The sequence below is a fragment of the Manduca sexta genome, chromosome 23, assembly GCF_014839805.1.
Source record: "Manduca sexta isolate Smith_Timp_Sample1 chromosome 23, JHU_Msex_v1.0, whole genome shotgun sequence".
NCBI lineage: Eukaryota > Metazoa > Arthropoda > Insecta > Lepidoptera > Sphingidae > Manduca > Manduca sexta.
In genome coordinates, this window is record NC_051137.1 from 5,582,583 (window position 1) to 5,609,504 (window position 26,922).

Sequence of the window (26,922 nt, forward strand, 5' to 3'; positions counted from 1 at the left end):
CGCCTCCGACCACCACCTCGAACACCCACGGCACAAACCTCACGTACTCCAATTAAATCAGTGATTGACTAGTTTATGAATGCACATACTGCACTCGACTTTATCTTATGAAAAGATAATTTTAAAAACGATATCACTGATGTTTTACACACATTAATGTTATTAATATTTTATGTAAAACTCCTTTATTAAAACTTCAATATTTTAACCGAAGTGTATGAAACCTATTGTACGATAATTTTGTGTGAAAGTAAAGCAAGTCATATGACGGTGTTAAACAAAAGAACCAAAAATCAAAGCGAATGAATTATAAAATGAAATACGGTTTTTAAACATATTGTTAACTTTTATTAAACAGGTTACACGGACATTTTGTGGAAAAGATTTTATAGTTACATGTATTTACATTAAACATGAGGAATCACTTACACTATAGGGCAGGTAACAAAATATACAGACTGACGACAGAGCTCACATATACATACAGTATCCTAACAATATTTGTATTTAATATTACTCAGTACCTTAGGCACACCGTGGTTTATTCGGATGAAAGCAAGATGCCAATAAAATGTGAACACGGTTTTTATTAATTTACTAGCTTTTGCCCGCGGCTCCGCCCGCGTTATAAAGTTTTTCGGGCTAAAGTTTTCCGTTATAAAAGTCACGCTGTATAATTTCCTGGGAGCCTATGTTCTTCCCAGGGTCTCAAACTGTCTCCATACCAAATGTCATCTTAATACGTTGGATAGTTTTTGAGTCTAACATGTTCAGGCAGACAGATGCAGCGGGGGACTTTGGTTTATAATATATTTTTGTAGAACTCTTTAAGAAGAACAATCCCGTCATACATTATTGTTGAATTACTTTAACCGTTTACGCAGCGCACGCAGCGGATGCTCTAAAAACTAATTAATACATTTTCCCCGTTTTTGCAACATGTTTCATTACTGCTACGCTCCTATCGGTCATAGCGTGATGATATATAGCCTATAGCACTCCAGGAACAAAGGTCTATCCAACACAAAAATATTTTTTTCAGTTCAAACCGGTTGTTCCTGAGATTAGCCATTACTGCTCCGCTCCTATTAGTCATAGCGTGATGATATATAGCCTATAGCACTCCACAAATAAAGGGCTATTCAACACAAAAATATTTTTTCAGTTCGAACCGGTAGTTCCTGAGATTAGCTACCACTGCTCCGCTCCCATTGGGTATAGCGTGATGATATATAGCCTATAGCACTCCATGACCAAAGGGCTATTTAACACAAAAAGAATTTTTCAATTTGAACCGGTAGTTCCTGAGATTAGCTATTACTGCTCCGCTCCCATTGGGTATAGCGTGATGATATATAGCCTATAGCACTCCACGACCAAAGGGCTATCCAACACAAAAATAATTTTTCAATTTGAACCGGTAGTTCCTGAGATTAGCTATTACTGCTCCGCTCCCATTGGGTATAGCGTGATGATATATAGCCTATAGCACTCCACGACCAAAGGGCTATCCAACACAAAAAGAATTTTTCAATTTGAACCGGTAGTTCCTGAGATTAGCTATTACTGCTCCGCTCCCATTGGGTATAGCGTGATGATATATAGCCTATAGCACTCCACGAACATAGGGCTATCCAACGCAAAAAGAATTTTTCAGTTTGGACCGGTAGTTCCTGAGATTAGCGCGTTCAAACAAACAAACAAACAAACAAACAAACAAACAAACTCTTCAGCTTTATATAATAGTATAGATTAAAGAAAAATTTAAGTCTCGCAGTCGAAAATACTTAACACTATTGAACATGTCTTAGGCACCCTGTAATACACGTGTATAAATTCTCAAAATGTAGGTTAAAACTCTTACGAGCTATAAAACTTTCATCCAAAATCCGGGCGAAATGATTCTCTACCTCCGTATCAAATGTAAATGATTGATTACTAAGTCATCAAATTATTCCGGTTTTGTAAAGTAACTGGTGTTTCATCAAACATGTTTCGGTTTTTTACGTTTATTTATATAAAATATATAGTTTACGATGCTTTGGTCTACTTTCGATTTATTTTGTGCATATGGTCATGGACCAAAACTTTAAATGCGATTAACTACATGTTCAATGATACATTAATACGTGAAATATTTTAAAGTGATTCATAGATAAGTATTGTCTTACAGTTCAAGTATACTAAGAATGACACATTAAAGAGATGCTATACGACACATTCTCTACGCTATTTTCAGGTTTTTATTATGGCATTCCAAAAGCAGATAAACCAATCCATATTGCTGCTATAGGCTCGACTTGGGATTCGTTTTGGTAAGGACTGTTGCGATATATAACTTACGCTATGCAGTCTGATGTTGACAAATTCCAAATATAATATGAAATTCGATTTATATCAAAAGGTGTTATTAAAGCCTATAAACATTATACAAAAGACGGACAGCACCTTGCTATTAGACATTTGCCTTTGGCTCAATGTTTATTTCTAAAAACTATAAAAATTGAACGAAAAGACCCTAAAATTACAGCTCGAATTCAACTGTTTGTAAATCCTATATTTGAAACATGTTGTAATTTTATGATCTTTAAAAACTTATAAACATGCATGAGATTCATATTTACATAAACTCACATATAATTATGTACAATCAACGCGATGTAATATACAAGAGTACATATTAAATCAGGACAGTCTACTACACTAGAGGTGGCTTTATACGTTTATTTACATGAGTACATTACTTACAAAGCATACTACGTAATTAGTAAATTAATGGGAATTTATAGCGAGCATAGACTTGTGGTGCTGAGTTTGTCCAGCGACCACTGATGAAGACTCAGGAACTTGGGATATTTTGTACACAGATAAAAAAACTCCAATAAAGGTAGCGATATTCACTGAACACGCATTTAAAATACACTTAAAGTGCCACTTCACCTGGGAAAATATTGAAATGAAATAACAAGGCAAATCACTTTGTTCGTGTCACATTAACAATGACAGGTAAACATGGCGAGTCCACATCAAGTTCGTTTTCCACGCGCTTTACCGTTTATCACTGGCTCTGATTGCTGCGTTTTGCGTGGACGCAATATAAAGTTCAAATTGTACGCAGTGTTCACTGCGTAGTACACGTTCGCGTTAGCAGGGAGCAACATTTCTGCAATAAAAAAATAATATTATATTAATATAGCACACCATTACAAAGTTACAAGTTTTATAATTTCTAAAATTTTAAAAGGACACTACCATCTTTTAGTTTGAACAGTACAATCACTGAACAATGTTCAAACAAGATTAATATTTTCAATTCTAAAACTATAAGTATAGACACAAAACACCTACGAAACGAAAGAGTTAATTAGGTGCTAAACAAAAATAATTATTACCTCTATCAGGTAAAACTTGCGCTAACGTATACGCATCGGGATCACCGTCGAGGTTTAGCTTGAGCATTGCGTTTCGTATGACTTGCGGCGTGCGTTCGTTGTTGCTCAGCATTATCGACTTGTACAGCACCACGCCCTCGGTCTCTGCGCAGTCCGACTCATACGTAACACGGATAATATAAAAATCGGGTCCGCTCCGGGCACTCGCATGCGCAGGACTCGCCGCGCCTGCTTTACCATTCGGCTTCTGTCCGCTATTCGCACTGGATAATGACACGTCCAATGACGGCAGCGAGGAAGATGACGAACCGTGCGACAACCGCGTTGGCGATATCCTTCTCTCCAAACTGTCCCGCTTCCACGCGTTTGCAACGCCATCCGTCTCACAGAAAAATTGTGAACTATTACTTGAACTAGTACTCGCGATCGAGTCGTTCTTTCTATGCCCCTGACCGTTTACATCGTTCACCTTCTTCGGTCGTCTTTCCTTTGGTGGGTTAGTTGGCGGTTCTATTTGGCATGAAAGTTGATAAGCCTCCCGATCGTCCAGCACTATTACAGAGTCGAACCATCGGTCGAACATCGGGTCGGTAGGTAGGTGATATGCATTTGCAGCACCCTGCAGTAACTTTATTTGAGCAAGCACCTCGAATTCTTTGCGCCGTTTATCAAAGTTTATCAAACCGTCTGATACAGTATCTGGTATTGCCGTATCAATCATTGTGAGATCGGTTAGGAACGTGCCTAAATACGGAATGGTACCGTGACTAACACCAGGAGATCCTCGCTCGTGTAACAGTTTCTGTAATTGTCTATCGTTTTCGCCCACCGTGTCTGCGAACTTAGCGGTCCCCTCACGCATCAATAATTCTCTTTGAGCCCAGCGATTATTATCCTCACTAAAAATACGGGCGAGTTCATCGAACAACTCAGACTTCTCTTTGTGCAACAGACCCCACGTTTTTCGTAATCGGTATACAGGATTGCTCTGCAATCCAGATATTATGGCTTTTAATGATGAAAAATTTTTCAACACTCTTAATTCCCGAGCTATATCGAGCCATGCCGCGAGAATATCAGCCCGTTCCAAGGGTCTCAAATTAGGCTCAACAAGTACCGTGGAGATGACGCGGAATGACACCGCGTTGAACTGGTTGACGGTGGCGAGCACGGTTGCGGCGTCGTGGGAGCGGTCCTTGTCCCGGCGCGACCAGACGGCGCCGAGGCACTGGTGCGGCACGAGCTTCTTGAACAGCTCCATGTCCATGCGCGTGAGTTGCTCGGCGAAGTGTCGGTGCGGCACGTGCGGCAGGCGGTAGGCGCTGGTGTGGTGCGCGGGCAGGCGCATGCCCGGCGCGAGGCACACGCCGCCGCCGACGCACAGGCCCGCACCACCATTGCGGTCCGCACTGAATAGAGCTAACTTCTGTAATACCTGAAAACAGACATTAAATATATTTAGAACTAGCCGTTAATATGGTGATAGAGCAGCATTTGATAGTTGATTTTATCCACAACACTAATAGGCCACCTCGCAAGGGTACCACCGCTGATTTACTAGAGAAAAACATGAAGCGTCAATTTCGCTTCTGCGTTTTGAATTAGTAACACTCAAAAATTAAATGTCAATCGCATATTTTATTTTAAAAGTAAAAAGAAGAATAATGGGGATTTCTCATCAACTGAACTATTTCCTCTTTCCAAAACGATCACAACATTATGCATGTAATATACAGATAGGATATTATTTACCTTCGAATGTAATTCTGAACCGGGTAAGTGAAGCTGCGTGAAGGCAAGCAGCTGTTGCAGTGCGGGGTGATGCGGGGGCTGCCGAAAGTCGTCCGGATAGGTGTCTAACCACACGTGGAGACATGCTACCAGAGTCCTGTAACAAATTGATTCATCATAGAATAGGTAATTAGGCATACGTTACTTTTGTTGCCATTTTTTTAACACGGCTAAGTGACCACTATATCTAATGTTAAGTGAAGAGAAACCCAAGGAAAATGTCGCCCAGCACGAGATGCGGTATCTCTTAATTATCAGCGCAATTATACTGACTTAAGGCTGTGCGCTCAGGAAAATAGTTAAATCTTTTTAAAAGACCTAACATTTTATTTTAAAACAATTATTCATAAAATCTTTTCATATTCCCGCTAGTGACTCGTGCATCGAAACCAATGCTCAAGACCGTTGGCTTGGGGGAAGGTCTTAATCCTTACATTACAAAATGCGGCAGTAAACAACACCAAAAATATATTATGACTAATGTTTCCCGTAATAATACCATGACGTGGTGGAATAGGTACATTCATTGATAGTTCAAATGTCTTGCATTCGACCGATGAGACGACAAAACTGTATTAATAAAAATGATTACTTCCAACAAACGAATCTAAACAATAATTATGATGGCCACCTAATTTAGATGACTTTGTTCAATATGGCAGAATCAAACTCAAAACAAATGTATTTATTTTTAGTGGTACATTTCGACCATAAACGCGGCGTTTAACTAGTAAGATTGTATGTCTAACAGAACTTACTTTCGGTGCTGTTGTGAAGTGTCGACAGCTGTCGGGAGTACGTCCTCCACAGCCAAAGCTTCATACCGTCGAAGAAGGAGGTCCAGCACTCGACTGCATTCCGCGAAGGAACTGGGAATAATAAAAGTATATTTTACAATGATTATAATGAACATAACTGTCAAGCGTATTTCATGTTTCTTTAACCTACAAAAAATTATAGTGAAGGGAATTTAATTTCTTTAACCATTATTTTCACTAGGTTTAATCTTAAGTAAAATAACGTCTTAGCTGTAGAGAGCGGTCCAGGCAGTAACTTCAAGATCCATAATAATGTTGAGAATATTTTTACAGTGCTAAGTACTTTGTAGAAATCTCGACATATTAATAATAGGTACATATTTCTCTTGTTTTACGAAGAACTTAAATTAATAAAAACGCAAATTATACCAAAGGTAAAAAGCCTCACAGTGTCTTAAAGTCCGGCAGCCGGTTTTTGAGACTATTTAACTTAAAAACTCTGTGAGCTCATTCTGCGTAGATCGGATCGTAAACAGCTAAAAAAAATCTACCAAACGTGTTTGCTGTGTGAACGTACCGGTATGTGGCGAGGAACACGTTGACGTAAGTGGACTCTAGTTCGCCGTCGTCGGTGGCGAGCGCCTCGACGAGCCGCTCCACCGTGCCCGCCTTTACGAAGCGCACGCGCACTGTCTCCCATTCCAGGTGGGAGATTTCGTCGTCAGACTCCTGCAAACATTATAACATATATATATTTATCATGGCTCAATACTTAGACTCTACTTAGTATATTTTACTGCTCAATATCTGACCGGTGACGGTGATGTAAGCTCATCCCCTATTATATGGAACCTAACATAGCTGGCAAAATGTAAATGTGATAAGACCTTTGCCTATGCCTGAAAAAGAAATAAGCTTAATGCTATGTTTATGTAAGTCTACTTTTTAGCGTAGAGATCAATGTATTCAGTGTAAGATAAAAATTTAACATTTATTTTGGGATTTACGAAAGTATCGACTAAAAAGAGAAAAGACGATGAAATGCGAATAAAATCCATAAATAACTGATAAAACTACTGGAAATCTGATACGTAAGTGGGCATCTGTATTCGTGTATTACGAAGTTATTGTACTCACAACTCATCGTTAATAATGACGTCTAAGAATTTACAGAGACTGGCAAGTATTGTGAGGTGTCGTGGGAACTAACACTCGTTCATCAGACCGTCACTTGAATATTTGTATTGTTTAGAAAATACCTAACGTAAATTTAGTTCTACTTTAATACAAAACCTTAACGCAAATATTTATGTTTGCATAAAGTTTTAACGACAGTACCGCCACGCACCACTAAGGTTACATTGCCAAATTAATATTTTAATTCAACATGTAAGCAAACGACTAACAGTGTTGTAAAATCAACAAACCTTAGTAACTTAGTCGGCAAATTTTATTAAATAATTAATACCGCTCTATAGATCGCTTTAACTCTACGAAAATTTAATTGTTGAAAACAAGCTTATTGTTTTTATCGTTGTAATATATTATATTTCTTATGCTCAAAAATCTGCTTAAAGAATCTAGAATAGCTGATTGTTCGCGTAAATTGAAATATCTATAATTATTTGCTTTCACACTCATACATGACACTGAAGCAGAAACAGACAAAGTGGCACCACCGATCCAATGAGAATATAATACGAAAGGTCACTACACAAACTGAGAGCAGTATAATAAAATTAAATGATATCTTGGTTTGTTTATACACAAAAAAGTAGGTCTATCCACTTCAAACAAAATAAAATTAATATTTCCTGTTTTCACGCAAAATATTGTCTACATCTTTTCTAGCATTCAACATACAGTATTGCAGAGCTAATACGCAAGAAGTTTTCATACGTATTGAACTCATAATTCATACAACTTCAATGAAATCAAACAGACAATGAAATACAATCACCAAAATAATATGCAACCACATTCCAGTCATAAATGAATTAACATAAAAAATATATTTTATACAAAAACAGGGTAAATGACCCGTTAGAAAAAAAAATACCATGATCGTTAAATAGAATTTAAATAAAGACAACTCTAAAACCATTTTCTTTTTATGAGTGAACATTCTCAGAGAACATGTTCATATCCATACGATTATATTATAAGGCTAAAGAGTTTGTTTGTTTATTTGACTGGTTGTAATTGAAAAGTTCTTTTAATTTTGGATAGCCTATTTATCGAGGAAGGCTATAGACTATACATATAGCATCATGCTATGACCAATAGGAGCAAAGCATCAATGAAAATGTTTGCAAAAACGGGAAAAAATATTCCTTTCGAGAGCTTCCATTGTAGCGCTGCGTAAACAATTAAACTTACGCAACAATCATGTATGACGTAATCGTTCCTCTTTATTTATATATAAATGTATACTAATATACAATCTATACTATTATAATATAAAACTGAATCTCAAGAACTACCGATTTTGATTTTTTTTAATAGGAAGCGATATTACTCCAAAAAATTAAAAATTGCCAATTTTTTATCTCAGGAAAATATTGATCCCGGAAAACTTTCACGCGAGCGAAGCCGTAGGCAAAATCTAGTTTAATATAAAGGTATAATAATAGTCGAATGCTAGACTCATTCTAACTGATTAATATTTATAATTTTAAAGACAGGATTTCGCAACGAACTTTGTAGGTACATAAATATCGCAGTTAAAACAATATCGATGATTATACAGAACAGCAACTGTCTTCCAACATATTTGCAAATGCAGAATATTAGCAAACACACAATATTGAATACTCAACAAAAAATAATATTTGCGAAATAGCATTCCCACGTGGTTATCATTTGAGTAATGTGCTATAATGTGTGTGAACAGGGCAATGACTTCACAATGACAAATAAAATAAATATTTGCCCATCATTAATCGCCTTAGATAATGGCTGTAGAAACAGTAAAAATTTATGATTTATGAACTTCACAAGTAATTAAATAATAGTGTTGTTTTATTGGTTAACTGTGCAAAGAGGAAATCGATTACATCAAACATTATTAGGACAACAGTAGCAAAAACATAGGACTTATATTAGTCATGTAATAATATCAGCCCTGTATTTTATGTCCTACTGCTGTGCATCGACCACGTTTACTATCGAGAAGGATTAGACCTTCGTCCACCACATTGGCCAAGTATGGATTAGCAAACTTCACATTCCCTCTAAATTCTTATACAGAATTTCTCAGATATGCAGGTTTCCTCACGATATTTTCCTTAACCATTAAAGCAAGCGGTAATTCGCAAAGAATACACACACATATTTTTTTTAAAAGGCAGAGGCCTTAGGTCTAGTTACTACGCGGCATAATAGCGGCGATAGAAGACGAATGTCCGCAGGTTCAAAACCCAAGAGCATGCACCTGTGTCTTTTCTTAAGTTATGTGTGTATTCTTTGTGAATTATTACTTGCTTTAACGATGAAGGAAAACATCATGAGGAAACCTGCATACATGGGAAGTTCTCCATGATAATTTCGAAGGTATGTGAAGTCTACCAACCCGCACTAGGCCAGCGTGGTGGACTGATACCTAAAACCATCTCAATAGTAGGGGAAGCCCGTGCCTGGCAGTGGGACAGTATAACAGGGCTGATATTTATTATACTTCGCGACAAATACTTTAATTCCATAATAGGAACGTCGCTTACATAAGTATAATATTTTTCAACACATCGTGGCATTAAAACGATTTCTGATTGATAAAATAGGATACGTCCACCGAGGACAATATTGTAAGGAATATTCTGGGTTAGACCGAAGCGCAGCTAATACACACCATATCATCATCTGAGGGGCGAGTTTTATCATGCCGGACAAAAATTTCAATCCCAACAACTGACAATATCTTTTAAATCAAATATCTAATGCCTATCCTTATAGGGCCATTTACTTATTGCTGTAATACTCATACAGCCAGTGGGTATCTAATACGTCAATGTACGCTAACCACAAAGAGACGCAAATAAGGCAACATTATTTATAATACATTTTCCCATTTAATTGCGAAAAAAAGGACGCAAAATATAGATAATATTATGTTCGTAATACCTTAAAACTCTAACACATAATTATAAATAGTATCCTATCCGGTATGCTAATAATGCAGCGAATTAAACAGCATTACAACAGTGTTTTTATTGCCACTTTATGAATGTTATCGCGACCTCTAAATCAGAACGGCAACATACCTACTCGCACAAACAAAACAGTATAGAGAAAACTATAATAAACCGAGATGATAAAATTCATGGAATTGTTAACAATAAAGAATACATGAATATGCAAAAGCAAATTTAGATTTCTTTATTTATTTGCCAAAGTTTACATATGGAAATTCCAGAAAAAGATAAATGATGCGTCAATATACTGGTCTCTCCGACATAGATATGCGGGGTCGTCCCGCTGGCCATGTACTTATAACAAATCAATGTTGGATTCCTTAATATAAACATAGTTTAATTAATTGAATAGTTATCTATTAAACAGCATTCCTTATTCAGTTTATTCTTGGTCTGTGTTTTTGCAATACTATGTAAATGAAACTAACAAATCAAATATCACCCATATTCAAATTACCATTAACACTATTACGTCTAGAATTACGAATATTGTTAGCTTTACATTCCAAGAAATTGTGCTTAATTTTGAAATTATATTGAAATACCATTTCTCGTAATATATTTCAGTTCAATACTTCCTAATGAGCATTTTTTTATTTCATTTATTTAGCGAAAACGTATCTACCTCTCATTTAGTTTACTCTAGACGCATTCCTTTGAATTTAGGTCAATTTACTAAAATTATTCAACTTTGTCAAGATACAATATCGTCTAAGTTCTTATCGCAACTTGATAAATTCCTGTTTAATAAAATACGATGTAAAAGTCAAGTTTGCATACTCACACTGGAGGCGCTGCGTGTGGGCCGGTGATAACGCACTTTCTTGAGGTAGACGGTGTAGATGGCTCCGTCGACGCGCTCCTCGCCCCACAACCGCCATGTCGGCTGCTGGAACACACCACCACCAGGTCAACACAAATGTATTCATAACTTGTTTTATAACAAGACATTTCCAATAACTTTAACAATAGGCACAGCAGATCTATTCAGGTACCGACACATCTCAATTCTTATTTCTATTTCTGTTGAACAATGACAACAGAGCGCCTTGTTGACATTCACTTTGTATTCAATAGATGGGGCATCGAGATGTATTGATTTAAATTAGGTATTGAGCTCGTCGTGGAAGCTCAGGGAATTGTATTCATTGTTTAACTATGACTACTATCTAGATGTCAATCGAGATAAGAACGCAATTACACCAACCAATACCGATTACAAGTATTACAACACGTCTACTAATCGAAGAGATAAGCACGTGTAGTTACTGGTGGTGTGGACAGGGTTCTATGTAATATTGGCGCCTTACAAAGTCGTCGTCTACGTTATCGGCGAAGAGCAGCGGCTCGACTTTACTGACGCCACATATTCTCCACATGGCCCATGTCCGCGCACGTCACGCGCGACGTCACCAGCTCAGCTGAGCGCCTCCCGCATCGCGCTCACTTTCACTGGCACACCTCGTCGCGGCACACCACTACACCATTAAGTGCAACACACTACATACACATCCAAATCTAATAATCCTGTAATTGGATCAATCAGTGGCGAGAAGCGAATGAGTATGCGAGCCACTTGCACGTGCGTGACTCGAGTGAAATCGCGCAGACTCGGACAACGGCACACTTGTCGACCACGGCATCCGGCTACAGCTTCGACTCCTCCACGATTAATCGTTTCACCGGCAGAATTTGTTCGGGTAGCACCTTCAATCACAGGCGCTCACGTTTCGAAAATCACTAGCCCACAAGAACAGTTTCTACTATTGCGAAGTTGTGCTCTATTTGTCAATATAAATATTTTCACATTTCACTAGGAAATTACGAAACACGAAATTAGCATATTATTACGTCAACGTAGACGGACGGGATATGATTACTTTGCTGTTTTAAAATTAATTTAATTCAATTAGACATCCAAATTTAAAATTTATTCCGTGTTTTCTCATGAATATAATATCGTCTAATAAGTAAACACACTTCAAAAACCTCAAACAGTAACACAAACACATAAAAAATACTATCAAAACAGGCGGTTATTAGAAACGCTGATTCAGCAGCGCGGGCGCAGCGCGACTGCTCTCCAAGTGGTGAGATCGCGTGAAAAACTCCGATAGAGCACGTCAATGACGAGCTCATGTACTGAACTAAGTACCAAGGTGCTAAATATGCGATGTATCATGTAGCGTTACAACACGTGCGTGGCTAGGTAAACCGTATTAATAGTCACAAACACGTCACCTCTAAGTTTACATACAGCAACATTAAAAAAAAACTAAATCTACAAGCTGTTCATGATTGTTATGATATTTAATAAGTTTACAATGGTATGTAAATAGTGTATGTTGTTTAATTGTAAGCAGAATTGTAATATGAATTAGTCGATACAGTTGTTTATATTTATGAATGAAAACATGAGTATGTTTAATTACATAACTAAGATCCAATACACATCGAAAGGAACGACGCGACGTCGCGTCGCGTCGCTTCGATGTCGTGGCGCTACGATGCACTAATTGCTAAGTAAGTACCAAAGCAGTTGTTCCCAATTATTAGTTCCTCCACCGCCTCGCCAGGTGTACTTGAGACTGCCGCAAAGGATACGTTCAGTAAATTATTGATTAAAATGATCAGTAAGGTTATAATTGGAAAAGCAGCAGCCAACGGAAATGGTTTATTTTGGAAAACTATAGAAAATCTGTTTGGTTGTTGTTGGTTTGTTATTTCATTATTTGGCGAATCTAAGTTCTATAACTCAATTACAAAATATGATAGTAAATTACAGATTATCCTATTCAATAAAGAGTTTAGGCACTTTTCTACCTTCCGCAAGCGTTCCGAATTCATGCCAAGCGCACATCAATTACATATAATGAAGATATTAAGTATAGGTAAATGCACAAAGATGATAAGAAAGCTTCAGTGAATTATTTACTATAAAATTTTTTGTAACTTATGTTATTTTTATGAAGTGCTGTAACAAAATATGAAAAATTATATTTCAATTGAATTATAGAGTTGCGACGAGAATTATGCACATTTCGTTCATAGATACGGCCTGACGTTAAGCATAGTATAGCTTGCATTGCTAGCATGCATCATGATGCGATAAATGTTGCCGGTTTGATGTGTATCGGCCTTAAAAGACCACTCTTCTAGAAAGTTTTATCATTACATAAGATACAAGTATTCCGATTAAAAAACAAGGAATTTGATCATATAACATTTATCAGAGTTATAAATAATAAAAGATATATATTATACATTCGATTACTTACTTTTACTAAAATATGACCATTAATGACACTATCATTTCCTAGTGAAAGTCATTGGGAATACCAACAATGATTTCTATAACTGATCATCATTTTTTATAACAATTCCATAAGGAGCAACGTTATGATTGAATGGCAATATCGACAGTGTGCCCGGGCGCACCCAATGAGGCGTTTAATTATACTGAGGCCAGTCGTTGCGAGCAATTGAAAATTGAAATCCATACCTGCATTGTCGATTTGCTAATGAAATTATTCAATAATTCTTTAATGAATTTACTGTACTACGATCTTTTGCACTAAAGAACGCAGTGCTTTACCGGTAAAAAGTAAGAAAATGTAAATTCCTAATAGTATTTTTAGTGTAAAGGGTAATTTCTGTGCGGTGTACTGTTTGAAAGTCGTAAGTCCTGAATTTGTTTTATACCCGATATACGTAGCGAATGGTTCTCGCAATATTATGAATAAAAATGTCATTGGCAAAGGTCCTTTGTCAATTTGAAGCACTATCTCTGCAATTGTTTAGGGACACAAGAATGACAGTATTTCTACGTTTCTATAGACTGTAGAGAATAAGTAGTTTTATGTTTACTTACGTTGTCGGGAATAAGTCGTTATTATTGGTAACAAGAACTTGTAGATATTCGAAACACTAACGAAAATAAATTAAAACTTATTTCAGTAAAATCTTTTACAAATATTGGTAAAAGCACCCTCAAATACGAGGCATTAAGAGTATTTTCTAGAGTCTAGCTTGTGAGGAACAACAGCCATTTATAACTCAGGAGCCAAGACGGCGCCAGACAAGCGAATGCGACTTTCGTATCATTTAATAAATCTAGACATTGTTTGTACTAAAATATTTTAGAAATAACAATCATTTTTGTGGAAAAATGAATGTCAATACGAGTAAATTGCTCGCCGGAAACGACACATCCATTCATAACTAAAGAACATCACCTAGATTTTTTAAATGCAAAACTCTACGCCTATTTATTCTCCTCGCCTGAGACGTAACGTCTCATAATACTCAATAATTACACTAACTGCAATGTCCTTCAAACAACAACTTATTATTATTTTTGCAATAACTAAAATCTGCATTAAACTGTCGTTTACTCGAACGCCGCGCCGCATTGAACATGAATCGCCTCGGTGTTTACGATAAGTTCGCGTGATTGTATTTTGCGCATCGACATTCTTTGTGAATCACAATAAAATAATAATAAAGATTTAAATAATAACAGGGACTACCTAATAAAGGTGAGCTCTATCCCTAACTGCATTTAATCACTATAATTAGTTACAGCAAATCATAACATAGCACATCAAGTCCTATTAAATATCCTACATATCCTTTGATACATACTTAATACTACGAACGTTTACATTTTTAACATTTATAATTAAACAAATCGACTCGTTATAGTATTCATTAATTCATATATTTTCCGAATAATTGAAACTATGTTAAAAAGACAGAAAAATACACTGATACTAAATATAATAAATTTATATATCAAAAAAAGTCAGTTATCCTAAAACTATCGCGTTCTAATAAATGTAATAAGCTGCAGGAATGACATGTCGATACTCCCTACGAACAGCAATAAATTCTGGTTCGTGTGGTAGAGCTCAGCTTCAATCGATACGCTGTCAGAACCAGTAACGGTTAATTGGCAGCCACGTCCTACGCGTTAATAAACCTTAACCTTTTGTGTCCTGTTCGATTAAAAATAAAATCCTCATGAAATTACGATATTAATAACCTTACATACAAAGCAATGGTTGCACTAAAGCTATGGAAAATAACTGAATTTAATCAATTTTATGTTTCATGTAAGCTATGGTTCATATACCTGGTATTTGAAATACAACTATTAATATAATATGCTAATATAAACTGATATAACGTTATAGAAGTAATAACCATGTCAGGTCTCAAGAAAATCGCGCAAACCAGCATTACGGGCGCTTTTTAAAGCAATTTGTCTACAAGTACGAATATCGATCGCACCTGCAACGTCTGCTTTCCCGTCTAAATATAGCAAATAGCGTGAGAAAGCAGCTGTACCTTAACCCTTTATTTTATTCCATAAGCGCTCGTAGCCGAGCGGTCACCCTGCACAAATGTCACCCCAAATATTCCCTCTTTGTGATGATTCGCTTTTGTTCTCGGATTGGTCATTTTAATTATACCCAGTGCTGTTAACAAAAAATTGTATAACGCTTGTTTCTACAGAACTATGAGAAGTGCCTTAATATGCCTAATGTGTTATTAGTATTTTATCACTTTAGCGTGCCTAGACATTTTCGTAGAATACGTGCTAATGTTAGCTTAATTGACTCATTTATCACACCAAACTGTATAAACATGATACAAATAGCACGTTATGGTAAACATTATCACCACAATATAATGTTTGAATTATATATAGTTGTAATAAAACAATATGAAAACAATAGATAATAATATTATTGATCCTAAATACCTACTACATATTTTACAAAGAATAAATGTAATTTCTACATTTAACCAATGAATGTCTCGTTTTTATAAAACTGGTATTAAGTAAATAATTATATAAACGATATTTACTTTCGCCCTTTTCACTCAAGGTCCAAGGAGCAAGTCAATATAACCGAGATACCTCAACCTATAAATTCGCCAATATATTATTATTTACGTTATAAAATTTATGACGCCTTTGTCCTAGTTGTTTATTAAAAAACATTTTATTTGCGATCTGAAATATGAATATGGAAACCAATTAACGCGAGGAGGTACGTACCTACAGACATATTGGGCCGGTTTAGTTTGATTTGTATACCGAAAGTAATGGAAACATAAAACTTATCTAATTAAGAGATATATAACAGTTGCATAAATTTCCGATCATAATCTATATTAGTCTTATATTCTATAATTTGTGGCAATACTAATTACTCAATTGATGAAAATTTTATTACTCCTACCCCTTAGTATTGTTACAGTAATGTATTAAACATAAAATATTATTAAAACATTTGTTGAAACAACACAAAAGGTATATGTAACCAAAGGACAGCAGCGAAGTCGGAGGGCATTGTGCAAAGCGGCTGGCGTGACGGACGCGCTCCACCGGCGACGCGCCCTGCCGCCGCCGGCCACCGCGCCGCGCCGCGATGATACCCGGAACAACACCAACCGACATTGGAAACCAACACTACAACCTCATATTCAATGAGAACTCATGTATACTGCATTCTTTCAAGTTACTTGTTAACTTTAAACACTAAGTCGGCTTACCGTTTTTAGTCACAACTCTCTGCCTTTCATCCATCGTTATAACCTAAAAACACACTGTAACTCTACATGTTTCCAGCATAAAGACCTAGTTTTTCTCAAAAGAGACGGATAAAGACATGTCCACGTACTATCCTTGTTTGAAAACCGAGCTCATTTTCTTACTTTCCACATGCGTGTAAACATTGCACTTTACACACACAGTGCATAAGTAGTAATCGCATACTTTCTCAGTGAAATCTTGGCAACGCCAACTCTAAGTCTATGAACTTCCCGAGATATTCTATGGGTTCAAAGAACTATTGCTGAAAACTATTTATGAATATAAATGTGTTGTAACTTGTACTCTATAGTCGTTTTTAACAAGAAACAAGCAAACCATAATATCCACAAATGACTCATAAAATGTATTTATGTTGAACATTAACAATGTAATTACAATTTACTCGCAACTTATAAGCAATTCTGTTGAAAAAATCCCTTTACGGTACTTTTCTTAGTTAAGAATTTTTCATATAACCGATGACTCATATCATAATATGGTACGCTTGACTAGTACGCGTTTAATTTTTAAATTATCAGCAAATTATAGTTAAAGGATATATTCCTATTAAGTGTACTTTTACATTATCGATGCGCAATAAATACACAGAGCTATTACTGATGCATACGTATTCGTTGAATTTGTTTATGCCTTACATTTGTTTAGGACCTACAGCAATCTGCCACAGATTCCAATTCCGATGAACTCACATGCTTTTTGAAACTTGCAAAAGTTACAGAAAATTTAATTGCCCGACTAATTATACAGCCTCTAGGAACGCTATCATTAATCAAATACGGTATGAAACAAAGACAAGCAATGCATTTAACTTCAGAGGGATATAAAGCAAGGCAATGACATGCTCATAAAAAAGGACATTAAAAAAGCTAGTAGGAAAGAGTTCGTCGGCACCTCTGCAATCGATACGTATTAACCGAACCGAATTGTCACGGCGACAACGACCTCACTCAATGACCTGAATAGTTCTTATTGAAACACCTCCTTAATTAACTTAACATAGCTAATCAGTATTTATTATAATGAAGTATATTGATGTTAGATTTCCCTCGCTCAAAGATGTCGTAACTGTTACTGAGAGAACGTATTTATTAATTTATTCAAATATTATGTAATTTTTTTACAAATCCTTTTATTCACAATATTAATAAAAATTGTTGCATCATTAAGATAAAATTCATTATAGATCGGCTATTGTGCAACAAACTCTAGCAATCTATACATACATATGTAATATATCAAGATCTCACATAATATCTTCGGAGGTTTAAATCTTGTGATTTATATTACCTATAAATAGATACAAATAATAATATGAATATCAACATCAGCGGAATTGGACACATCTACAATATAAAGATATTATTGATTCAGTGCAACAATATATTAGTGTTTAGATACGAGTGAATTATTTCAAATGCGTAATGTGGTGTTTATGTATTTACAGCAGACAAGATAAGTAGCTCTGCAATTAAATCTAATGGGAATAAAACTCATAGTGTGAATGCATACGCAAACATATATATACTGATAGTAAGTACTATACTCTTAATATTTTTTTACAAATATGTTAGGCATAATAATCTGTGTCAAATGTTAAATTACCCACTTATTACAATATCAAGAATGTACTACGCTCAGTATGATGGTAGGTATTACTTTAGTTATTATTAATGATTAGCTTTTGCTCGCGGCATCGCCCACATTTTTTTCAGAATAATAGTCCCACGATATATTTTCCCGGCATAAAAAGTAGCCTATGTCATTCCTTGGGTCTCAAACTGTCTCCATACCGTTAGTAGTTTTTGACTTTATCACGTTCAGATACACAGACAGACGCGGCGAGGGATTTTGTTTTATAATAAGGTAGAATAAACATTTGTTGAAGAAAATTAATGGTGATTTTTAATCACAGTGAAAATGTTTCGTCGGTAAACTGCCAACCATGACCCGACATAAATAATCAAAGGGCGAGACGAGACCGACGAAAGTGGGGTTCAAAGTGATCCTGAGCATGCTTGATAACTCAAGAGTACTAGGCGTGCAGCCGTCTGGATTCCTTCCATAAAATAAAAGGTACAAAGTACATTCACCTTGTAATAGTACGTGATAATTGTACCTCAAACGCGTACAACCTGCTTTTCTTTTATATAGAGTCATATGGTCAATAAGACAATAACAAATACGTTATTATTTTTCTAATCAATTTGTTTACACTGAATAGTAATAAGTTGGGAATTCCATTCCAAATCCGTCACCCTACAGAACGCAGCAAAGCATCTGCCTGCCGGTAAACCGATATTAGGGTTCACCCCTATCAGTATTATTATTCTGATTTAATTCCTATTGCATCAATAACAAAACAACAAAACTCTTCAAATTATAATTTTATAAACCAACGTTGGAAGATATTTTAAATATCAATTATCATTTTCATAAAATGGGCGGATCGGAATATTATAAATATGCTCAAAAAAATACTTTATGAAACTCATTTAAGCACATTGCGACCGGAGCGTTTAGAAGATGAGTTCCTTATGTTAAATAAATTAGCACTAGACAAAGCTTTTAAAATCATCCCCCTAGAATAAACACAACATTACACAATAATATGTAATGTAAAACGTTAGATTTCCAATAACGAGTAAATAATGCACCGCGCCGCGCCGCAATGACGTTACGTATACTATTTTGCGGTTGTACGAGAGAAGTAGTAAGATATTTCCACGAAGCGACCACACTCCCTTATTGTTAATATTTAATATATTAATTAATGCAGAAAATTTATAAACCCACTATCAGATTACGGATCCATTAAATTATATATTATTTACCATTGTGGAAAATATATAGAAAAGCGCATTAAACAAACTATCCCATTTTTGTTATTCCACTAAACGTTTCTAAACAATTACATTCGTTCAGTACACGTAGCTTTGTACGAGTAATAAAATTCGATGACCACAAAGTACATACAAACGATTCATCACCAATGATTCATGCAAATTCTCAGTTTGAGTACAACCTAACACGTAAGTCAACAAATACGTTGTTCTCACAATCGTTTAAATACTATGCTCGTTTGCAAAATAATAGTAACATAGGCTTCTACGATATTATATAACGCAGTCTATAATGTACGGCACTTAACAACAACAAACTAAGGCACTAGAAACGCGGGCGGTGACTACATAATACAGCTACGGCATGGCACGTCTTATTACGAGTTAGTGTTTATAACAATAACCATAGCCGCATCTAGAGAGGGGGCGGGTGGACTGTGCCCACCCCAGAATTGAGTAGTGCCAACCCACAAGTGTTGAGACAGGCTAATGCTGTAGTGCATTAATATTAAAAACGACTAAAATTATCAAATCATTTATTTTTAGTTTAGGTCATAGCCAAAGCCTCCTGGAAAAGGACTAGCTACGCCCATGCCAATAACTTGTGCCTTACCTGACAATTACGACGAACTATAATGTAAATGCGCTGTTATATTAGTCAAGCTTGTACATTGCCGAAATACCAATGGCATTACCATACTACTCGTTACAATAGAGTCAAAAGTCAGACGTATATTGTTACTGCGCAAGTAAGTACTAAAGACTCCCAATATTAGAATTTAGAAAATTTTAAAGTATTATAGCAAACGATTTCTTAAGGAAACGTCAAAGAGCTTTGAACCCCAATAAAAGAGGTCGTTCACCTCCACCTTTTGTCTCATTGTTTTTCGGTGTCGATCATGAAGGATATTCTCAAAACATAATATAATCAACAGAAACCTTACGGAATGTAGCGTCCAGAGGCGCACTTATGGCGCATATTCGGACGCGACCCGCTTGCATTCCTATGCGCACACTGGCTCTTACGCTCACATAATACAAACCTTGACCTGCATTGCTAACGAAGCTTGCAACAAACACCCGATAACAATGCAATTACTCGTCGGTAAAACACAAAAATTTACGTACATTTTTCATTTAAATATGGGTAAAATCCAACTTAATAAACCGCCTATCGTTTAACCACACTCAGTCAGAAGTAAGTAGGTATAAACCGCAAACATGGAGAGCAGTTGTGACGCGGCCGGAGTGACTAAATTGTTTCTTGTTTCCATGAAGAACCAATATAGCAACCATCCAAAGTATTTTACTGTTTTATTAAATACGTTATAATAAAAAGTACATAACTATAAACTATGTTAAAAATACGTTCCGAAGTTATAATCTTTTTAGAGAGACTCAAGAACGAAGATTAGTGAATAACAATGGAGTTCCGGACAATACGTAAAATAGTTGAGTATTTTGTTGCCAATGTAAATTATATAAGTAATAACAATATGACGTATTTTATGATTAGCTTTGTATAGAATTGTTTCTTAGAAGCTAATCCTACTAACATTATAAATGCGAAAGGTTGTGAGGATGGATGTATATATGTTTATTCCTCTTTCACGAAAAAACAACTGAACAGATTTCAATGAAACTTTACAATAATATTGTTTATACATCAGAATAATAGATAGCTACAATTTATTATGATTTTGTGTAATTTGGTCATAATATAACGATACATATCAAGTAAGTCGGAAAAAAATGCTATCTTTATGTTTGCTGCCTATTTATAACCGCTGAAGTTAGACAACGATGATGTACTGAAGGATTGTTTGTCTTAAATAGTTCTAGATAAAAAGTCTGCGACAGCGTATGTCAACCTTTTATGTGGAAGTGACTATGACCAAAATAGTCAGCCATTTCTGTCTGTCTATATGTTATTGATTTTCTCAAAATCTACTGAACGGATTTTATGAAGTTTTGTATAGAGATAGTTGAACCTGGGAAGGTTTTAGGCTACTTTCCATCCGGGGAAAATATATAGCGGTATTTTTACCCCGAAAAACTCATACATGCGGGCGAAGCCGCCAGCAAAAGTTAGTTATAAACAAATGCAAACTTGCAGTAAAGCAATATTTACTTTTACCGAGTTTTTTCCTTGTAAAATGTAAGTTTTATGTAAACACTTAATCCCCCGTATACCTATAAATGAATCAGCGAATGATCAATAATAAACATTTGTCATGAAAAACGAATCATTGATTTATACAATGGAATATTATATAGAACAATACTAACATCCGGTGTTACACATCATATGATCACAATATATGTATTTAATCTTATAAATAAATATAAATAATTATAATTTGACTGCGCTTAAAATTATATTTGAATTTTTAGATATCATATATCAATCACTCATATCTAAAACTACTGTATGATAAGGCTGCATAATAGCAGATTACGAGATAATACTATTGTTTGTAGGTCCATAATAATGTGGGGCTATAATGCATCATCAGAGGACTCAAAGTTCAGCCGTACGAGCGCCTTGACCTATCGCATTGGACGACGATAATTTAGACCAGTCAACTTACTTTGACGTACCACCTGGTCTGCGACTTGCGTTGCCTGGGGCGGCGATTGTCGCGCTGCTCGTCGCGCGACTCGTCACGGCGGTCGTCGCGCGCGGGCGAGCGCAGAGCGTGGCACCGAGCCGCCAGCGCCTTGGTCCGCTCCGCCAACGAGTGTCGCAGTTCACCACCGACGCACCCGCGCACCAACATTATCCCTCACCCTCCCTCAATCGTTCCCAAGTTTTTGCAATCCTCCTCATCAGACAAGCTCATTTTTTGCCGTATGTGTTTTATTCACTTAAAACTTCATTTTATCCCCTAGGGAAATAATCAGACTTATTTGTGTTATAACCAATGCCAAGTTCTTATAACAAGATAATGGTGCATGTATCAGCGTGAAGACTATTATATCGGTGCTAAATTTAATCTGATATGCTAGAAATGCTATCTTATATTAATAAAATGAGTCAATGTTTAGGTCATAGATAAGGTCGAGTGCTGGCAAGATATTTGATATAAGTAATCTGAGAAAAGTATTTCATATTCACAGAACAGTGATCTTATCACCTACGCAAAAGCGAATTGACGGCTACGCTTTAAATAAATTTGAATATGTAACCAGTATAAAAATATGTTAATACAAACATACGCAAATACTTATGTGATCTACTTTCTCTATTATACAGAACCGTGTCTTGTAACACCAAGATTTATTAATCACTATGGATTATAATTTTCATTATTTTATTTTAAAGATTACTTTAAACTTGATATTTGTATGCGTTGCTCAACTGTTTCATCCTGTTCAATAAAAAGTGAGTACATCTGTTCTTTTATCGTTAATTGAATCGACTTGTTATCTCAGTGCACCAAAATAGGACGTCCTTATTATTATTCGCCGGTACACTAGTAATTTGTCAATTTCCCGTCCTTTACGTCTTAATATATTTTATACCTACATCCCTCTGCGGGAGCGTAAGCGAATTAACCATTTAACCAAATAAGCTTCAAAAGTTGAGTTTAAAAAAACACCACGTTCGCAATTCGGTAGCTAGTAACCTCATTTCGCAATTTAGTCCTCAGCGGTTACCAATCAGGTTTTTACGTAAATATACACCTATCGAATGAAAATGTAGGCTAAGTCGAGATAGACTTTATTACCGAGCCAACAAATGTCCACAGAGTAGGTCGATAGTTGACAAGGAAATTGGATAATGAAGCAAACAGAAGTCTACGACGTGTACTCGTGGTTGTATCAAGTACTATTTCGATCGCATTCACTGCAGCTTTAATAAACATTAAAGGACTTAACCATAAAATAAGCTAGAATGATGTTTGATTTCAAGATACGTCTTATAATACAATTGATGATTGTTAAAATAAAGAACTGGTAATGTGATCGATTTTCTATAACACCAAAGAAATAACGAAATATGTAGCTTCTATATCTTGGGAATTTGAATATATTTCAAGAACGATTATAATTAATAAAACATTCACAAAGACAATGTCTTAAATAGATATACCTAAGGCCAAGCAACATCAGACTCTAATGTTTAAGTGCGTATAAATTAAAATACAATGCTTTTAAATTAATTTCTGATGATTAAAATACTAACTACACACCGTCGTTTAAAATACCCAAAACGCTATAATGACGTGCCAGGTGCTTGAATATCTGAAAACATTTTTCTGTGTCGTTTAATTATAGGGCTTATATCTGCGGCAACAAGATTCACATCAAATTAACGAGACGACAGGTGTTATACCTCGAAACATCCGTCAGGTGGACGACATATTATACAAAAGGGAAAAGGTGCCGGGTTCAAAATTTTACCTGCTTTTTAAACGTAGTAATATTGAGCATTTTTAAATGTAGATAATATTACTTTAAAAATTATGACCTAAGTATTCTTTCATCTCATATTATATATAATATGTTCTAATCAAATTTATTTATAAACTAAATAACAATAATAAATGAAATAATGCTATAAAGAAAAAATATCGCATTTAGTTACGTGATGAAATAAAACTACGGGACTATACTCATAATATTGGTTACATACGATACACAAATTGGTTTATTTTTTTTAAATATTCACGCCAGATACAGCACCACTTCGTATGATAACATTAAAGACAATCTGTCGCAGAACTTGGCATTGACTACATACCTTTAGTTAATTTTTGTTCACTACCACTGCTTAATTGCCGTGCTGAATGCAAAACGTACTCACATTATACACACGTTAATACAAAACAACACGCGCGTCACACTGTATCCCCAATGACAGACTAACAGAGAGTTGTAAATACAAAACTACTCTAATATCAAAACTGACTGAGTCACACTTCACTGATAAAATTTAAAGCGGGTTCTGCCGAGTGAACAGTGAGGTCGGAACGTAAAGTAAAATTGACAAATAATGCCCTTCCGCACTCGACGCTTGACGCGCGCCGTCTGACTCGGGGGCCGCGACGCGCTCTGCCGGTCGTCTCCGAGGACAGACAGCACGAGGAAACCACGCATGTGCAAGATTTTCTTGGCTTTCCCAAACATATGTACTATGACGTCACTACAACTTGGCCAGGTGTCGTACGTAAAAGGTTAACAACTTTGATGACATCACAATTTTTATGAAATGCAAAATACTCAGTGCGAAAAGTAATTATATTGTAAAGAACTATATTACAATTTTTAATAAACTAATCTAACATGATAACATCCGTTTATAAACAAAACAAGTTATGTTGGCAATCAACGCAATTCGCAATACCAAACACATACAACTGAATTAAGCTTAATGAATGGTGGTAAAATACGCATTTATAATTTATCTTAAAAAGATTAATTATCAGATTAATTATAATTATAAAATTGTATTGTCCACCTGGGTACGTACTACCGCAATGTCCATATCTGCCGTCAAGCAGCAGCGTATAGTCACTGTTGTATCCGGTTTGAAGGACATTGTAACCAGTGTAACTACTGGAAATAATAAGATTTAACATCTCATGTCTCACGATGGCGATCGCAGTGGAATACCAAACAATACTTTGTAATTCAAGGTGTTGGATGGTGTTTCTGGTGTTTATGGGTGGTCGTATCGTTTACCATGAGACGAATGGCAAGCTCGTCTCGTCATTTAAAGCAATAAAAAAACCGTATTTCTCAATAATTCCCTTCGTTAGATTTCTAGAAAATGTATAGTTAATTATCGCTAAATAATTTTATTCTAAGAATCATCGGCAAGATATTTGTCCTTGGTAGAGCTCAGGAAATAATAGTTAAACCGCTCAATTAATAAAATGAAATTTGGCTCACAGATATACCAAATTCTGTATTTAAGCTTAAGCTGCTTATCCTAGCAAAGAGTATTATGAGGTTTCCCGGGAAGGGTTTACTCGTATTACGCAGACTTCGCCGAACTGCGGGCAAGAGTTAATAGATATCAAAGATTCATTAACGCAAATGGTGCTCCAAAATTATGATATTTAAGACCCTGATTATTTCATTATTAAATAAGAAACTAGTCTAAACTAAAGCGTACAAGCATGAAGTAAATCTTAAAATCCAGCCAGACAACAGGTGAAACATTATATTATGTTCTCAACTCTGATTTAAAAAAGGAAATATTTTAAATGTTCCACCGACAAAATTGACTCAACATTAAAAGTATATTCGCCACTGCCCACGTAGCCTCCACCAGTGACTAATATGTTTTTTTCATACGTGCACGGGAAAGTGACCCCAATGCATCTGATGGTAAGTGGATTGGGGCTCAATATAATTTTGACTGACGAGAGGTGATTATTCTTGGCAGGCGACAGAAATATGCCTGCCTGTTGGAACCCGATATACGCAGGCTCATCCCAGAACGCCACTCACTTACATGGGACATTATGGCGGGTTTTAACATCTTTTGTACAGTGATCGCTATCCGGACGGATATAAAATATATCCTACCACGTCGAGCAAAAAAATATATAAAAAAACAATTATGTAACCTGGTCGATAAATTTGAATGTATAAAGATCGCTCATTTTTTTTTTATTTATAATCTGACCAGGAATATAAAATCGTATGGTGTTGCTATTTTTATTACAAGAAATTAGTTTTAAACTTATAACGTCATGGTCAGGTTTTTTCATTGACATAGTCAGGCTGTAGTTAATACCTAAATGTTAATTAGGTAGAAATAATGGGAATTAAGAAAATATTTTCAATGAAATAGTGCCTAAATGGAATTTGCTGTAGTTGTTATATAGGTGGAAGAGCCACACCACAGCAAATTTTTATCAAAAGATCAATAAACTGCCCTTTAAGATTGCCTGCAGTTTGCAATGTTAGTAAAACCATAATTATCTAAAAGATATCCAACATCTACTCCTTAGTTGTAGGTATCTTTAATAAATTCAATGTGTGAATATAATGTAGTTACCAGTAATATGAAATTATTCAAAACTTTTCGAGACCTAAATCAAAAGAAAGGAATTCTTGATTAGTACTTTGCTTTCAAACAGAAATAAAACAAAGAGGATTTTTTTTTAAATAAAACGAACACTGTTAAAACAAGGCGTAACTTTTATGATTTGTCAACTATAAGTAGAGTGGATAATTGGTGTTGCTTTATTTGATGATCCATTCTATGCCCGCTTATTTTAAAGGTAAAATTAGCGGGTATAGAATGGATCTCAGAACGAGTCAAATTCTTATGCATTTCATGAATTACCTCTAGATACTCACTGTAAG

At 35.7% G+C, this 26,922-nt stretch overlaps 1 protein-coding gene across 6 annotated transcripts in view; it reads right to left on the reverse strand.

Annotated features, from left to right (window-relative positions):
- Positions 1-1,997: 1,997 nt before the first annotated feature.
- Positions 1,998-26,922, reverse strand: part of LOC115448288 (ral guanine nucleotide dissociation stimulator) — a 29,068-nt gene continuing 4,143 nt past the window's right edge. Inside the window, exons 1-8 of one of the 6 annotated variants that reach the window (XM_030175680.2) lie at positions 24,344-24,652; positions 22,188-22,484; positions 10,916-11,017; positions 6,519-6,670; positions 5,942-6,052; positions 5,145-5,280; positions 3,393-4,827; positions 1,998-3,163 (exon numbers count right to left, since the gene is read on the reverse strand). In XM_030175680.2, the coding sequence (XP_030031540.2) occupies positions 3,027-3,163; positions 3,393-4,827; positions 5,145-5,280; positions 5,942-6,052; positions 6,519-6,670; positions 10,916-11,017; positions 22,188-22,376 (2,262 nt within the window). In that variant the 5' untranslated portion in view covers positions 22,377-22,484; positions 24,344-24,652 and the 3' untranslated portion in view covers positions 1,998-3,026. Of the gene's footprint in view, positions 3,164-3,392; positions 4,828-5,144; positions 5,281-5,941; positions 6,053-6,518; positions 6,671-10,915; positions 11,021-11,441; positions 12,397-22,187; positions 22,502-24,343; positions 24,653-26,922 lie in introns of those variants that run through there. The other 5 variants (XM_030175678.2, XM_030175679.2, XM_030175681.2 and 2 more) reach the window with 5 other exon arrangements.